Source organism: Cynoglossus semilaevis, unplaced genomic scaffold (assembly GCF_000523025.1).
Source record: "Cynoglossus semilaevis isolate Cse_v1.0 unplaced genomic scaffold, Cse_v1.0 scaffold1699, whole genome shotgun sequence".
Taxonomy (NCBI): Eukaryota; Metazoa; Chordata; class Actinopteri; order Pleuronectiformes; family Cynoglossidae; genus Cynoglossus; species Cynoglossus semilaevis.
Window position 1 is genome coordinate 391,045 of NW_007585112.1, and position 17,779 is coordinate 408,823.

The 17,779-nt window shown below is 38.9% G+C and overlaps 1 protein-coding gene across 1 annotated transcript in view; it reads left to right on the forward strand.

Annotated features, from left to right (window-relative positions):
• Positions 1–15: 15 nt before the first annotated feature.
• The window catches only part of itga11a (integrin, alpha 11a), a 35,448-nt gene continuing 17,684 nt past the window's right edge, over positions 16–17,779 (forward strand). The window contains exons 1-10 of the mRNA XM_008337124.2: positions 16–219; positions 4,592–4,706; positions 12,850–12,956; positions 13,427–13,518; positions 13,712–13,826; positions 13,959–14,086; positions 14,896–15,044; positions 15,130–15,274; positions 15,663–15,828; positions 15,949–16,019. Of these exons, the coding sequence (XP_008335346.1) occupies positions 171–219; positions 4,592–4,706; positions 12,850–12,956; positions 13,427–13,518; positions 13,712–13,826; positions 13,959–14,086; positions 14,896–15,044; positions 15,130–15,274; positions 15,663–15,828; positions 15,949–16,019 (1,137 nt within the window). The 5' untranslated portion in view covers positions 16–170. The remainder of the gene's footprint in view (positions 220–4,591; positions 4,707–12,849; positions 12,957–13,426; positions 13,519–13,711; positions 13,827–13,958; positions 14,087–14,895; positions 15,045–15,129; positions 15,275–15,662; positions 15,829–15,948; positions 16,020–17,779) is intronic.

Consider the following 17,779-nt stretch of genomic DNA (forward strand, 5'->3'; position numbering starts at 1 on the left):
CACTTTACTCTGACTTAGACTTTAAGTCAATCAGAGTGGGATCTTTAACTGTGCCTGCCACTGGGTCTCTGCACCTCAACACAAGACACATCCACACTTACAGCGTCCACACACACACACACACACACACACATTCTCTCACTCAGACGCACACTTCCAGCAGCAAACATATGGAGTACTCTTGCTTCCTCCTTCTCTGGATCTGCAGCCAGTTCTTAGGTGAGTGAAAGGTGTTTATGCAACTTTGTTATTATGTGTAGGTGTGTGTGTGTGAGAGAGAGAGAGAGAGAGAGAATTTGGCAAAAAAAAGCTTCACTTTATTTAAGGTCGCGACATAAAACAATGCAGATGATTTTTGAAAATAACTTTGACTTTAATAGTAAGTTATTTAATATAAAATTGGACACTAATTTGGTTTGACAGTTAGAGAAAGCAAAACTACATGTGTAACCTGAAGGGTATTGTGAATCATTACGGAGCACAGAGGTGCTGTGTGAACAACTGGAAGCAGGTTTGATCATTGGATGGATGTTGACGTTATCTTCTCTGCCACAAGTTTCCATTGACAGGAGGGTAATTGATGTTGAGCCAGAATTGTGTGCAATGAAATCAGTGAAATCACTTTGACAGTTGCACATTTAAAAATGGATGTGAAAGAGAGCCGGCCAAAACTTAGGCCAGACTGTTCAGGGATCCAAAATTATTTCCCATCATAAATACATTTGTTTTGGTCCTGATAAACCCAAACCCAAACAAAGGGTCATTAGAAAGCAATTAAAAAAAGTATTAATCTCTGTTCTAATTTATTAAATATTACAAAACTAGGGAGTGTGGGAGAGGAAATCACTTTTGTAAATATTTGGTTTGTATTTGGAATTTGTTGGAACTAAGCTTTGGACTGATGCCACAGTGAGGGAGACACTGACCTTGTAGCTGGAGTCTGCGGGTAGAAGACTTCATTCTGGCTGTGGTGGTAGATGTTTTGGCAGGAACTTCAGGGGGAGGTTACATTTTTGATCTGATCTTGAAGCTGTTTGAGTGAAATGTTAAGACTTTTAAAAAGATGATTCGATCAACATAACTGTGTGAAGAATGAATTGAATGAGTGAATTTACAACTGCAGGAGTTCTCTGAGTGTAAAGGAACTATTATAAGACCTACATTAATTTCCATGCATCCTCAAGAGCACTCTTCACCTAGTATGCTCCATTTCTTTTTAGTGAAATGACCTTAAGCTCCAGATTGATGTTAAATACGCTGCTCATCCTCCTTCTGGGCTTAAAGTTGTCTCCATCTAAAAAGATGTAACTCATTTGTGCTGCAAAAGACAAGACAGTTCAATGCTTTCAGGAAATCTCATTTTGGGGATCAAAGGTGGGGGTAATGTTGCACCTTTTTCTTCATTAGCACAAATTAAATAAAAGACAACCTATTGTCACTGGTTATTCAATTGTTCATGTGTACGTCTAGAGTGTCATAGACATGTGGGTGCTTACTGTGCAGATGGCTGTTGTTTACATTGAAACATCTGGTTTTCAGACCCCCATGCCTATTTGAGCATTTACTCTGGCGTTGGGTTAGTGTAATAAAAAGTACAAAAAATATGTCATTATCTATAGCCAACTATGAAGAAAACCACTTCTGTTGGAAAATTCAGGATAAATCAACGGACAAACCTTCTTAAAGACATTTCTTTAACTCTGCTGCCACTGTTGATTAAACAGCTGTTGGACACAGACGTACAGTAATCCTCTGTCTTTATCATCACATCTTCATTTTATGAACACAACCGAGAGAACATTTCTTTAAAAAAGTATGGTATGTTTCAATAACCTTAGATGCATTACTTGTAAGAAAAAAAAATCTAAAAACATTACCGTCATATCTAAGGATGTTTCCAAGCCACCAGTTTGCACAATGCACCCACATGGCTGGACTCTGTCAGTTCTCTTGTGGTGAAGCTCCTGCAGCTTGGTGTGGAGCCAAGCGCAACCACGGGCTAATGTGGGTCGCACCAGCAGCCACCGACTCAAGGTTTATTTATCTGGGCACGGACGCCGGTACACGGGAAAATCAGCAAGAATGCTCTATTGCGTTAGAGGCTGCTGATATTACCAGGAATATTAAGTTGCCATGCCACATTAGTAGCTTGAAATGGAAACTGGATCACCTCCATTCTCATGCTTTTACACCAACAGTTTCCATTGTCGTAGCCTTTCCTACAGTAATGTCTTGATTCAACTTCAGCCTTTCTATGATCACATCTAAGGATGTTTATTTTCAGTGTTTGTTAGAAATCATGCCATTGAAATACTGTTGTACCAGGACAGTTGTGAGGTCCATTTGGTTGCATGGCAAGAAAAACGCATTATAATGTTACATTTATTTCCCTCTATTTTGCTATTGTATAAATATTTTTTTTATCTTTTATATCTAATCTGGTAATGTACTTAAACTTTTATTTATGCTGGGAAATTATACATAAAAGACAATCATGAAGTGAGGTCACATGGTAGAAGTGGTTGGTGTGCTTGTCTTACAGCAAGAAGATCATCAGTTCACTGGTTTCTGGTTTCCTCTCCTCTCAAAGTGTAAAATTTAGAAAATCCAAAGATTGGGAATTGAGTTATATGGACACTCATTGACCATGGTGTGAATGGTGGTTTGTCTCTATATGAGGCACTGTGACAGACTGTCCAATGGTGGACACTCACCTGATAACCCAAGTGCCAAACATGTTCAGAGAAACAGATCTGGTGGGCTATATTATATATTATATATATAATATATAATATATGGCAATTATATATGGCGTCACTGAATGACAACTGGGTTTTAGTATGGCGTCACTGAATGACAACTGGGTTTATTCGGTTGAAAAGTCCATTCATCTCCTCCTAATCGTCTTCCATAATAGTCCTCCCTCAATAGTGGTTCCTAGATTTGTAAACATAAGTATTTGTACTGAACACTTGAATAATATTTTTATAAACTTTTAATAAAAAGTGGAAGGTCAAAATCCTTTGCTGTCTAAATGTTATCTTTTAGGTTCAGCCAAATGCAACGTGCTGTGACCCAAACCTTTTTCTGACTGGTCGATGCTGCTTTTACACAGAACTGTTTACAGCTTTCCTGTTAACTGGAAATCATTCTGCATTTTTATGAACATTTTCTATTTATCAAATAAAAACCCATCTGTTTATATGTAAGTCATTTCACAATATTTACATCAACCCCGTACATGGCAGAGACAACTGTTTATTTTTGTGGTGAATTTCATAATGATCTCAGATTGTGCCAATCAAGGTGTGTCAATTAAAACGATTCATGTTTTTTGAACAATTAATGCACTTCACATTTCTGCAGGCATTTGACCTTATTGCTTTTGTGTACATTATCAATATCTGCCCTTGTAGCTATTCACATTGCAGAGGTGATCCTTGTATTCATATGTAATTTTAAGTTGTTCAGAAAAAAAGAAAAGAAGACAGGGTTTCAAAGCAACAAACGCGTCGTTGTACAGAATTTAATCAAATGCCTGTCTTTCCCAACATCTAGCCTGGGGGCAAATCAAACCTATGAGCAAGCCAAATGGCCCCTGAGTTGAATGTACATTGTTTATGGCTCTCTAGGACAATCAGAAAAAACTAATAAATTAGACAAGTCCTTGTTTTAATTTGTCTCTTGAGGAACGGGGTAGCAATTGCATAATTCCCTGTTGATGGTTAAAAGACAGTGAAAAAAACAGACTTAGAGTCTAGTGTTCTGTAATGGTGATGAATAAAAGCACTTCTGTTATACCAGTCAAAGTACATTTTGCAATTTATTATTTAGTAGAATGAAAGAATTGTTAAAATGAAACAAGTTTTCATGGAGTTTAATTATAGGTATCTCAGAGGAATGAGTTGACCTATAAGGTAAATTTGACCTTGCCTAGAAAAAAACTTTACAACTCTAACCTAATGGGAGAAGACAAATAATAGATCTAAAAAAAAAGTCGTTCTCTTACTTATTGGCAAGTTAATATTTACACTCAAAGGACCGCTGAGCTCGTGTGTAAAGATTGTTGTTTAATTCTTGTAGCCAGGATATTAATCCGTCAACCAACATACTTATAACTGGTCGGGAAATTGGCAACTGAGATCAGCAGAGATTAAGAAAAAGATGGATGAACAAATGGAGTAAAGAAGAATTAAGTGATGAAGTCTGGTGGCTTATTACTTCTTCTTTCTCTGCCTAAAGGAAAATCACATCTCTGTATCCGCTGACAGTACTGTGGAAATTTAAAAGTCAGATAATTCTGTCTAAGCCCACTGAGGAAACTTGGTCATGAGCATCTTCACATATAAAACCACTTGTTGTTTTTTTTTCTTACACTTTGTCCAAAGAGGTTAGATAAATCTTCGGTGCATTCATTTGTAGAGTGTTATTTTAGTTTAACTATGTCTTTCCAAAATTATGACCAGTGCTACAGAGCACTAATGCTGTGATTTAATGATTATGTCCTTTTACAGCTTGATGGCATCTAATATGGTTTTGAAGATTTGAGGTTTTTCATCCAAAAGATGTCGTTCTGTGCTGTTTCTTCCAGGGTTCAATGACTGCTTCAATATCGACACAAAGAAACACAGGATCATCAAAGGTCCAAAACAAGCCCAGTTTGGATATACTGTTCAACAACATGTAGCCGCCGGAGGGGAAAAGTGGTAAGATTGACTTATTTCATGTCCAATAATATTCAAGTTTCCATCAACATGACAGGAGTTACCTGAGTGAGCAACTTCTACTTAACTGTAAAACACATGTTGACACGATCAAGTGCTGACTAACTGCCTGACTTGGCAGTGAAGGAAAAGAATGTTTCCAGTCGTTCAGATAGTGATGCATTGTACCTCGGCTGTAGTGCGCTGGGTTTCCTCCCCTTAATTTGTGCATGCGAAATAAACTGCTGTCCTGAGCTGGATACCTCACATTCATCATATTACCTCATAGCACAATCCGTTTCCTGACGCACACTGTTATTACGCCAACTGGCAGTGGGCTGCGGCCAAAATTAGATTCTGGCATCTTCAAAATGTCTGGTTGCGAGCACTGTATTCGGACGATGCGGAGTTCCAGCTGTGCTTCTGTGTGGCGTGCATGTCTGTGTTTAAACCATTAGCTCTGTCTCGGTATATTTCAATTACACATCTATATTTTTTGGTCCCATCCAACACGACGGCACGCTGGTGCTTTAAACTTTAAAGACAGCCTTTCTTTATAAGTTCCTGGTAAACAATTTCTTGTTGTTGTGCACAGAACTGGAGATGACGGTTGCTGGGTTCCACATTCAGATGAAACATGACATCCATCTGCACAGCCACTCTGTATAAAATATGTTACAAAACAATAAGTTGTTCATTTAAAACATTATCCATTAGGGACTGAAACACTAGCTGTGTGTCAAATTATTGGTCTGCAGCACACAGGGGCTGCAGGATCTACAGACAGGATCTACAGACAGGATCTACAGACAGGATCTACACAGGCCAAATCCCAGCAGCTGTAGGTGATCATAAAGCATGACCTTGTTAAAATAGTACAGTTGAGTCTATTGGTTATATTTAATCGTGTCATCAGCTGCTCCCAAGTTAAATGTTGCTGCTATAATGTTGGTGAGAATCTGCACAGTTCATTCTAGAATAGTAAAAAAAAGGAAGTGATAACAAATGTGTCTCTTAAATGTGGGCCATTTAACGCTCAGTGTTGTAGTACCATGGAAGTACTCTGGAAGGATGTACTGTATGTTTAGCTTTACTGGGATAATTAGGTTGTTAACGGATAATCACAGTGTGTTGAAATAAACCAACCATGAGAGTTTGTCTAAACTATTTTTCTCGATCACATAATCCAACAGTCAGTTATTTCCCTTCACTGCATTCACAGTTTTGTCTTTATTGTTCTGCTATTGATTTACCCATTTACCTCTTCAAACAACAGACTGTGATGTGTACGTATGTAAAAGATTGACTTGAGGTAGAAGAAGAATTCATTTAAGGTCATATAACAGAATATTGTACTTGGCAGTAACACAACTCTACCCCCATAGTCAATAAAATCAAGATGAGTTTCCGTAGCAGTAACAAAAACCGATTGTCTTCTACCTGCTGTGGAACTGAACTCCTGACTTCATATCTCATTATATATCTTCATATATCATTTTTATTTTACAGACCATTTTTTCAACCATATGAGTGACTTTTTTTAAAGAAAGTTCTAGCTTGGTTATTTCACCCATTCTACACAATAATATAAAATGTTTTCTTAATTATTATTATTTTATATTATCAATATATACTGTATATGGGGAAAAACTGATCTAGATACGAGTGGATCGAGACACGAGTGCTGTTGTGGATTGGATTAAACCCGTGTGGAGGGGTTCCACTGTGCAGCATTTTAATGTTTCTGCAGCAGAAACACAAAGGTTTTGTTTTTTTTGACAATCTATAGAAATGCTTGGGTCTAACGTTGTGTATTATGGAGTGTAAATTGGCCTTTCTAGCAGCTAACGCATTCTTCTTGGACTGTTTAAGGAGCAGATAACAAGGGGGTTTGTCGTCGGCCAAATAGATTCACTGCAGAAATGTAAGGTCCAGAGCCATCTTCAGCTAAATATTTACTTTATAACAGTAGAAAAAATATGTTCTAGACCACTGGTTGTGCAGGTCACCAGAGAATCAGGTGACTGTGTTAATAAAACTCTGCTTACGGCTCTATGGGAACTATAATTTGTCACTTTTATAGAGTTCACTGGCAGTGCATTAGTCACATACTGTAATGGAAGAGCCACCCCTTCTCACATCATCTAAACCCAACCTTAGAAGATGCCTGTGGACAAACAACAATTAAAATATTTACTTAAACATTCATATTACTACACATGAGTGGAGTACCCCTACCCACCACCCCCCCACCCCCGTATGCATGTGTTTGTACATGTCCCACCCAGATTGTGTTGGTATGTGTCTGTCCTCTGAACTGACTCATCGTGATAACTACAGTTCAGTGGGTGGACAGACACACAGCTGTGTGCACAGACTCTCACAACACTGTCTGTGTATTTGTATGGGTTTGTGGGAGTGTGTACAGTACACAGTCTGACACGTCTCAGCTGTACCAAGGAATGTGAGAGCATGTGAGCCTAATGGGAAAAGATCATATTTTAGTATAAAAGAAAAGCCTTCAATATTCAAATTTTAATTATTAACAATTACATACAGTACAATACAAAACACATGGTACAAAACACGGACAAGGACAATTCGCATTATAGGTTGAAGACATTTTTAAACACAACACAACAACACTTGTGTTTAAACACAATTCTGTTTAATTAAACAAAGATAAGAAATTGTGTCTGCCCCTCTATAAGAAGCATGGTGGTAATTTCCCTGTTTGGTTGTTAGGTCTGGTTTTTCTACTTTTGACAGAGAATTGACTTTCAGTTTTAAAAAGGAAATCACAGATGGATTTTAGCCTTTCAACACCTACGATTAATACTATTGCAGAAACCTTGAGGAGGTCAGGTACAGTAAAATGTAAAGGAAAAACTATCATTAAAGATGTGTAAATAGTGACCTCTCCATCCATCCATCCATTTTATACTACCTCATTCTTGTTAGGGTCTTGGAAGAGCTGGAGTTTCAGGAATCAGGGTAGAGCCTGGGCAGTTTGCCAGTTTATCACAGGCTGGCACAAAAAAATATGTAACTATTTATACTCACATTTTCACCAATGGTCAAGTCAAAGTGTTATTTCAACCAAATCCAAAATCTGCATGTATTTGGACTGTGTAAGAAAACTGAACTGGACTACCCTGAGAGAACATGGCATTTTTATTTTATGGTTTTTCCGTTTGTAAATCCGATCTACAGTATGTGATCCCTTTTAAAACCTTTAACTGGAATTGATTTAGCTCCATCTGCAACCTTTAGAAAGACAAAGCCGTAAAAAAATGACTTCATTTCGGGGTGATGATCTGAAAACTGAATGTGCTGATGAATGACTTTTTTTTCTCTGCATATTGTAGCAGCATTTGCTGTTTTTCTGTTTCAAGTGAATAAACACATCCATCTTTGAAGAGACGGACCGCGTCTCTGCAGCAGGACATGTGCACACCAAGTGTCAGTACTTCAAAGGGGAAAATTTGCTGACTGTTTGGTGGTTCTCTGATGACCTGTGACTCCAGTTGTAATCACTGGATACAGTGAGAACTGTGCTCACACACAAGGAGAACAAGACAGAAGGCGGGCTGTGTGGGGAACTGAGGGGGTGGAGGAGCACAGCGGAAAAACAGAAGTGAACCACTGCACACGTTTACATGTGCCTGTTCTAAAATCTGATACATACTGTATATAAGCTACATATAAATTGTGAATCACTTTTAAACCACCGTCTTTAGATTATTTTACCTCAGCTGAGCCTTTCCTGCCTATTTAAAGGGTTAGTGACGCTGTCAGCCTTTGCCAAAATGCCGCTTTGTCAACTTTTCCAGAATCGTTGGATTTAAAAACCCTCAGCTCGGTGTTTGGACCGAAACGGAACCACAGCTGGAAAGTGAATCCGCAATGAAAAGAAATGCACTTTATGACCCACACGTTCCTGATGTAAGACAGACATGCAGCTAATTTTAAAGAGTTTCTCTGAGGGAGAAGTGATTCTTGACATTTAAAAAGCAAGAGTTTGTATTATGTAAGAGTAAAACTAAAAGTAAGAAAGATTTTTATTTTTTGCCTTGTCTGTGGTAGAGTTTATTTTTTGTCAAGGAAATGTAAAGAAATATCTGGGAATTAACAGGTTAAGACCCCTCTGTCAGGTTTGTTGATAGGTTTTGTCCAGCTCAGTTGAGGCAAGGTCAAGGTGTCAACAGTGGAATATCCACAGGTGTCCACACCAAACGATGGTGCTCTCCACACTCAGCGGGAGCTAAGCAGACAGTCGGTGAGGAGGTGAGGAAAGGCCACATCACTTTCAGTCAGCAAATACCTTGTGTCTTGATGGTATACACAGGCTTACAGAGTACTCCCACATTCATACTTTCATTGTTTACTTTTCTCCAGTTCAACCAGGTCTTGTCATAGGAGACCTGACCTTCACTCTTCACCTCAGCTATGAGGTGTTCTCCGCAAAGAACTGCAGGGAGTCGGAATTGCTTTTCAACACTCGTCCTAAATAGTGCTCCCTTTATTTGGACCAGACATGTCCACACTCTGGCCCGGGGGCCCAGTGTGGCACTTTGGCTGGTTTTATGTGGCCCCTGACTATATTACTTTATGGCCCAGGCCCATGATCAAACAGGTTACAGTTAAGTTACAGTGTCTCCAGTGTTTTCACAAGTGCCAGTTGTTGGACAAGCAACAAAGCCATGCTTTTAGGAACCAGGAAACGCTGCAAAATGAAGAACTTGGATTAAAAGTTTATTACCACACACAATAAAGACATTTGTTATAATGTCCCTTAATTGTGTTGTAATGCTAGTCATACGTATTTCTATTATCAACTTGTGTCTAACTTTAAAAAGAATGAAAAAGGATTTTTCTTTCTCTACGTTAGCAGCTCATTGTAGGCCGCAGCACGCTAAACCTGCTCTCCTAAAAGTTATGTTCAGACAAAGGGAAACTTTATTCTCAGTTATATTTTGTGGATTGCATTGTTTCTGTTCAATGGAAACGTACTTCACACTAGAAGTAGAAAGTGTTAGTGGTTGGACTTGAGGAGACCTCTGCCAACCAGCAGACCGCAGTTAAAGACCAGTGTGACCCAAAACATCGGATGATTGGTCGTGAATTATTGCGGTTCTACAGTGACATTTGGGAATGTTTTGTGGAGAGGATCTAACAGGTCAAAAAAACTTCTCTTTTCATATTTTCAATGCCCTAACATGGTGCATTTTGTTTGTCAACCTGACCACAGGTTGCCCACAGGGTTGTCACACGATGAAAGAAAAAAACATAAATCATCCAGAGACAAAATGTAAATATTTGAGATATTTAAACTTTATGGTATTCACTGTGCCACAAATGAGAGGGTTTTATACTTTTTCCAGTTCTTTCAGACTGTGTCACATGAGCCCATCTGGAAACGTGTAGGTGAGTTATGTAGTTTTGGTAATGCAAATATGATAATGACAAAACTAGTTGAACATTTGGTTTTGTTGTGTGTAGCATCGTTCCACTAAAATGACCATACACTTACTAAAGCAATAAACACATGCAAATGTTTAGCAGGTGTAACGGTTACCACTGTCATTGTCCTGGTGGACACTTGCACCTAAAGAGCTGCACAGGCAGGCTAAAGACAGTAGCCAACTATGTTCATTTTTTCTTTCATTTGTGTTGTTCAGGGCCTTCACAGCTACATGGTAGAGTTGGAACGAGATGAGCTAGCATGACATTAGAGCAGCACAGTCATGTATGGGGCAAGGATGTGGTTTCTCTGCTTCACCACTACAATGCCAACCTGTACTTCCATAAACTTTTTTTCCCACATAAGCAGGTTTGAAAAAAGTTTGTGCAGTTTTTTTAGTGTGATCAGCATCTTTGCAGTAATTTGATAGTAGAGCATAGATTTAACCAAAATAAACTATAGAACACTAAAATGGTTCTACTAGAATTGAAGAGATTCTGAGGCAACTGTGCCTCTGTTTTCTTTAGAGTATCTGTATCCTGACCTGAACCCATGCTGCAGTGTCTTGCCAAAGAATAGCAATGACTGAGTTAATGATCATGATATTAATAGCTGTGGAAGTCTGTACTCTGCTGAAGCCAGTGTGGGGAAAATGACTTCCAAAGTCTGTGAGACTTTAAATGTTGGCTTCAGGAGCAATAACAGTGGAGCTTCACTTTGATGTGACACGAGTGTGTGTTTGAACATGGTTTCCTCCTTGTACTTGGTTGCTGCTGAATTATGCCAAGTCATTACTGTCATGGCTGTGAATGACATAAACACTGCATTATCCACCACATGTATGACATGTTGAGTCTAATGCTTGAATAAATAAGCAGTGAGACAACCTAATGGCAGTAAATTAAGATGTTTTATAGCTTAATGTGATTAACAATATTTGAAAAGTAAATGGCCTATGACACTAACAGATGTCCTTTCAATTTTTAGATCAGTACCAGTTCTTGGTGCATTTTATTTTCAGTTCTAACAATCCTTAAAACTCCCAGTAGTATCTTAATATAGCCTAAAAATAATATTTGTAAAAATAACTTTTATTTTTAAATGAATTATTTTTTTAAGGAAATGTAAAACCCTTTACCACCTTTAAATGACTGTGTCTTCCTCTATTTGTTACCTTTGGACCTAAATGTCTGTGCAGTGAAAGGTAAACGCAATCTGCTTTTGCAATAAAGTGGTGTCAAGTGTCTTTCCTTTGTGGTGTCAGTCAACTGTGGGTGGCTCTTCTGCTTGATGCTTTCTGTGAATTTCACTTGGACGCAGTCGTTTAATGGAACAATCCTGTTTTACTGATACTTTTGTCACTTTGGGTCTTTTTGCGCTTGAATAAAAGCTTTGGTAACCAAGTGAAAAACAAACAACTTACAGGCTGCAAGTTCTTAACTGCACTCCATATAAAATGCCAAAATGGTTTTCTCCCATTTGGTTTCCTTGTCACAGAGAAGAAAAAACAAAACAGACACAGATGTTGCTGATTATATTGTCTGTGTTTCAATCCAACTGTTCCAAATAGAGACATGTCAGTGTGATAGTGATCCAACAGGCACTACACCAAGACCCTGGGACTGATACAGTTAAACAAGAATCAGCCGCTATTGGTTTTATGAGTCACACCTGCGCTTCTACTGTGACAAGTCAGTCAAAAATAGTATAAAAAACAGGTGCCAGAGAAAAGCCTGAAAGTATTGTGTTTCCTGCCAAATAGGTTGAAGTCTATTTCCAAAGTTTAGAAAAAAGTGAGGATATGTGACTTAGTAGTTAACCTTGGGAAAACACACACCACTTGTGTTACAACTAAAGCCAAGTTTATTTTTAAAGCGGTCTAAAGAGGTCAGATAGTTTTTACATCAGACATACATTTGAATTACAGCTCCATCAAAGCCTTTGAAGAGATCATTTCCAAAGGTAATGCACCAAACAACTGCATCATCTCCACCATCTAAATCTTTCAGTGACATTTATAAGACCACACTGACCTTCAAAAGGACACCCACTTAAAGTCGAGTGCAGGACCCACTTTATGTAAAATATATATCATGTGAAAACAATGTCTACAATGCAAGCCTGTTTTGAAGTAAAGTTACCAGTTCATTTGTTAATCTATAATTATGTAGAAATGGGATGGTAATAAACAGGTATATCACCCTGGATATCTGGGTATATACCTGATGACTGCTGGTACTGGCTCCAGCTGATCTGGGATTCTGAGTATCTGGTGGGAGATGGATGATAATGATCCACTGATATTCAGTCAGTTATTTCCCAGGACAAACACTTTCCATAGTTGGGACAAAACTAACGAATTGTTGTCTCAGGAGAAGTTTTTCTTTGTCACGAAACAAAAACTTGATCGTCCCTGTGATCGTAAAAGGTTCCATTTCCACCGTCCAACTGCAGGGTGTGTCTATGAGAAACTATTTATGAATGAGATCTGCTCAAAACAATTCAGTTTCTTCTTTTTCCTTTGTCTGGCTAACTCATGCTAACAATTGCTATTGTTATTATCATCCATGTAGATAGCTCTTAATATTGATTTGCAGTCAATGTGTGTATCAGCTAACAGCTAAACATATGAGCCATTTCAATACACTGAAACTAACGTGTCCAATTTACCTCTCTCTGCAGGTTATTAGTGGGCGCTCCGTATGAGATGAACGGACCCTACCAGACAGGAGACGTTTACAAGTGTTCACTGAACTCTAACAAACACAGTTGCTCCAAGCTCAACTTAGGTAGAGTATCAACAACTGAACCACTGTGGAAAACATTTGTAAAACAACATTGCATTGGTGTTTCGTTATGTGTCCGGCCATCAGACCATATGTCAGTAAACTCTTTAGTGGAATGTGGAAGACTTAAGTGTGAAGACCATACCAACCATTCCACGTTTTACTATAGTTTATATATATTTCCATATGTGTGTCCCACCACTCATCCCACCACACGCTTCTTCATATGGGCAGCACATGTGCTCTGCTGGTTAGGTAGACTCCAAAAACTCTGTCAAGTAAACGTTTAGATCTGTGGATGTAGACTCTGCAGACAGCAATAACAAACCAAAGTCACAGATGGAAGAACTTTTGTTTGGTCTGTAAAGGAGTGGTAGTTGTTTGTTGTTGTTGTTTTTTTTTTTATTTATATGCCACATATTTGCATCTAATATAATCTAATATAATCTGAATGAAATATATTTTCTATCAAGGAAGGATATCTCTGACCAACGTATCAGAACGCAAGGACAAGATGAGGCTGGGAATGACACTTGCATCCAATCCAAAAGACAACAGCTTTGTGGTAAATATAAAGTGTTATCTTTTGAAGCTGCAGTTATTTTCTGTATGACAGTACGTAACTGACAGCCCTGATCCCATGGGGCGAATCATTATTTGATTACATAAAATGATCATATCTTTAGACTTCCATCCGTTCTTTGCTGCACAAAGGTTGTTGTATGTTGTATTTCTAAATACTTGTGTTTTTGTTTTAGGCCTGTGGGCCTCTCTGGTCTTACGAATGTGGCAGCTCGTACTACAGCACAGGCATCTGCTCCAGAGTCAATGCAAGCTTCAAGTTCTCCAGAACGATAGCACCTGCCTTTCAGAGTATGCCTTCGAGTGTCTTTTCAGTTGGATGAAGATTTATGAACTGTTTGTAATGCCAGCAGGGGATGTGTTTTCTACATGTACCTACTGTATACTCTCAGGATTTAGAATCACCCATAAATGTTTTTTCAGGATGTGAGACGTACATGGACATCATCATTGTTCTGGATGGCTCAAACTCCATCTACCCCTGGACAGAAGTGCAGGCTTTTCTCATCAACATCCTTCAGAAGTTCTATGTCGGACCAGGTCAAATACAGGTGTGTGAGGAATGAATACATACAAGTTGTAGGTAGATGATTGTTGAATGCAGAGGAGTGGCTGTCAGTATTGGTGGAGTTCTATTTTTTAATCACTGACAGCTTCTGTGTTAATTAGCAGCATGGTGGGGACATCTGCTAGCTCATTTGGTTTCCTCTCTCACTGAGACGAAGGTGCGATGAAATAACAGGTTTGCATGAAGCTCTTTTGCTGCACGTGTTTCTATCTTGTGACCAACATTTACAAACAACCGCACGTGTTCAGTTATTTAGTCTTCAATTAAACTAACTTTAATGTACGTCTTTGTTGTGAGAGAGGAAACCAGAGTTCCCTGAGGAAACCCCCCGACTCACATGGAGCCGAGTGGTTTTTCTTCTTCTTTCTATTCATCTTTTTCTTTGTCATTTTGTCTTTCTTTCTTATTCTAATCTATCTATTGTTTATTTTCCGTTTTACAATATAAAAGTAAATATTAGAGCTTATAGTTGCACACATTAATTGAAGTGTCTTTGCCCAGATCACTGAATAAAAAAAGGAAAATGAGAAAATATAAGCAGAGGGCAGCATCACTGCACACACCACCTATACCACCTATTGTCCTGGCCTTGAAAGTTTGAACCACGATACTCTAGTGGTAATTAACAAATTAACTACCTTGGTTTTTTGTTTTTTTCAAAAAAAAAAAAACCACAAAAACAAACAAAAATATTTTATTGGTGGACGAAAGTTTGAAAACACGAAGTTCCAATAAAGTAAGGCTTTCTTATTTGTGAAATAATTCACGTTTACTGTAATTGTGTTTGAACAGGTTGGTGTGGTTCAGTATGGGGAGAAGGTGGTGCATGAATTTAAACTCAGTGACTACAAGTCAGTTGAAGAAGTGGTAAAAAGAGCACGTAGCATCGACCAGCGCGGTGGCGAGGAGACCAACACGGCTCTGGGCATCAATGTAGCACGGTAAAACACAATTCACTTGTTGTTTTAAGTTCTTCTTTGTCTTACGTTCCTTCTCACACTCAACATATCAAACTTGTTCTTACAGCTCAGAAGCTTTTAAACACGGGGGTCGGCGTGGTGCCAAGAAGGTGATGATTGTGATAACGGACGGAGAATCACATGACAGTCCAGACCTGCAGCAAGCCATTGAGGACAGTGAGAAAGATGAAATCACCCGTTATGCTATTGCTGTGAGTTTGCTTGCACTACTTTGCCTTTTTCTGCTTTTTGATGTCTAGTAAATTTACTGTTGCATTATTACACCATAAAAATAATTCCAATGACCTCATGGTCTTCAGTTAAAACTAGGCTTTAGGACTGTGTTTACAGGCAGCCAGAAGCTCTTAAGTGCACCTGTGAATGCTCCAAGTATTATCTCATGTTTTGGACACAAAGTGTTAATGACATCCTGCAGAGTCCGTTTCTGATTTGGGCCCCTGCTGGCCCAAAGAACAGTGAACTCTGTTTCCTGTAGTGGCTAATTTGGCTTTTGGGCAAAACCTCACAAGTTGATTGGTTTATAAAACAGGAAATGATGTGGAAATTCACAAAAAACATACTGTATTTGTGTCCATGTAGGTGCTGGGCTACTACAACCGCAGAGGCATTAACCCAGAGGCCTTCCTTAATGAAATCAAATACATCGCCAGTGACCCAGATGATAAACATTTCTTTAACGTGACAGACGAGGCAGCACTCAAGGACATCGTGGATGCACTTGGAGAGCGCATCTTCAGTTTAGAAGGTTTGACCTTCTTTTATAGCCATTGTGTAATTGTGTAATTCTAGTCAAGGTGGGAGATGGAGTTTCTCTGCCGCTGCTGTTACGGTGGCTCATAACTCTAAGACTTATGTGTTTACATAGGCACAAGTACGAATGGGACAGCGTTTGGCCTCCAGATGTCTCAGGCTGGATTTTCTGCTCACAACGTTGAGGTGAGTCTGACTTTTGCCATCACATAACTTCACAGAACAACACACATCGTCTAAATTTCTATTGCATCATAACTGCTCCCCCACGACCTGTCATTCAGTGCATGAGTGCAGCCTTTGGGAGTTCCAGCTGAGGGGCCCCTGAAGTTTAGATAATCCTAAATCAAGGAGCCTCTGACAAGGAAGTCAGGTTGTTTTTTTCCAGTTGGGCAATGCAGTGATGCAAAATTGGACACTTCCTTTTCCCCAGGGAAACATATTAGTTAGAAGCCAAGACTAAGTCTTACTTCAGTTGTTTTTTTTATCTAATGTTGCGAAGAATGCTGGCCTTTTCAGCTCCCTTCACAATGGGAATATTTGAGGTATATGTTAGAAGATACAGTGAAATGTCAGAATTCAGAAACTCGGTTGTCAAGGTCAGATTCCAGGGATGCTTGACAACACCAACTTATGTGTTGAGAGGAGGATAAGTTATTGGAAAGAATGTTGAAGATTCAAGGGAGAAAACAGACCTGAAACCCCAGATGGTTTTGCTGAATGGAATGTGTGCCAACTCTGAACGCTGCTTATGTCATCATGTCAACTTATTATCCATCTGCAAACACTGCTCCTCTAACTACTGTCGAAATCATTTTAATTATTGATTGATTGATTGATTATATTGATTATCTCACTATAGTAAACTCAACAATTACGTGATTCTTCATAATATATATTACCATAAGAATTATGCAGAGTGGGTGATTTTGAACTGTGTCACATGATGGTTCGGTGGGTGCCTCACACTCCATGATTCCTTTGTGTGTGTGCAGGAGAGTGTGGAAAACCAATCACAGCCACTAATTACTTGACAGTAGTATTATCTCAGGCTTCAAATAGGTTTGAACAAAATAATGTGTTTCAATTCGTACTTTAATGGTTTGGGTTCTCACTGGGTACTCCAGTTTTTTTTCTTCTAGCAATTACATGTTTGAAGTCCCTGAGTAAAATAAGGTTAAATGTAAAGTTCTGATTGGTGGTAGGTTTCAATGCACCGTACACCCCATGGCAGAGAAAAATGCCCCTGCCCTTGCTGAAGGGGTCTAGCAGTGTTGGTGATGCACAAAGTAAGCCCTTGCTGTAGGCAGTCTAGCAGCTATCCTTCAGGTGTCAATACGAAAAGCCAATTAACAGCTGTAGGTAAAGCTGTGAATCAGCTTCTGGATCGCTACATTTGCTCTCAATTAAAAAAAAGAAAAAGGCTGCAAAATTGAGGGTTTATAGTAAATGTGAAATACGCACTTACACTAAAACCTAACGTCTGCACAGTACTGCAGACGTAAAAGCTGTGAAAACAGTTCCAGGTTAATCCAGACGTTCTAACCAAAGCACGATACTTGCAGGAACATGCAGTAACTTGAGTAGACACTGGTTTTAGACTTTTGTTTGTTTGCCATGGAGACCGTTTGGACAAATACATATAACTATTGGCAAACTGCCCCAGTGACATGGAGCAAAAGTGGTAAGTGCACAGAATCCTGTCTTTGAGGAAGAGAATTACAAGAGGCCTTGCCTCAAAAACTGGAAAATGTGTTGTCGGCATATTATGCATGACATGACAAAAAACCTTTAGCTCATTAAGCAAAGGAAGCCTGTAATTTGAATGTCAGTATGGTGAACCATTAAGTACGGAAAATCCTTCCGATCCCTTCCTTCCTGTGTCTGAAACTACTTTCGCTTGTTTATATGGATTATTGAAATGTGATTTTAAACAGCAAACTATG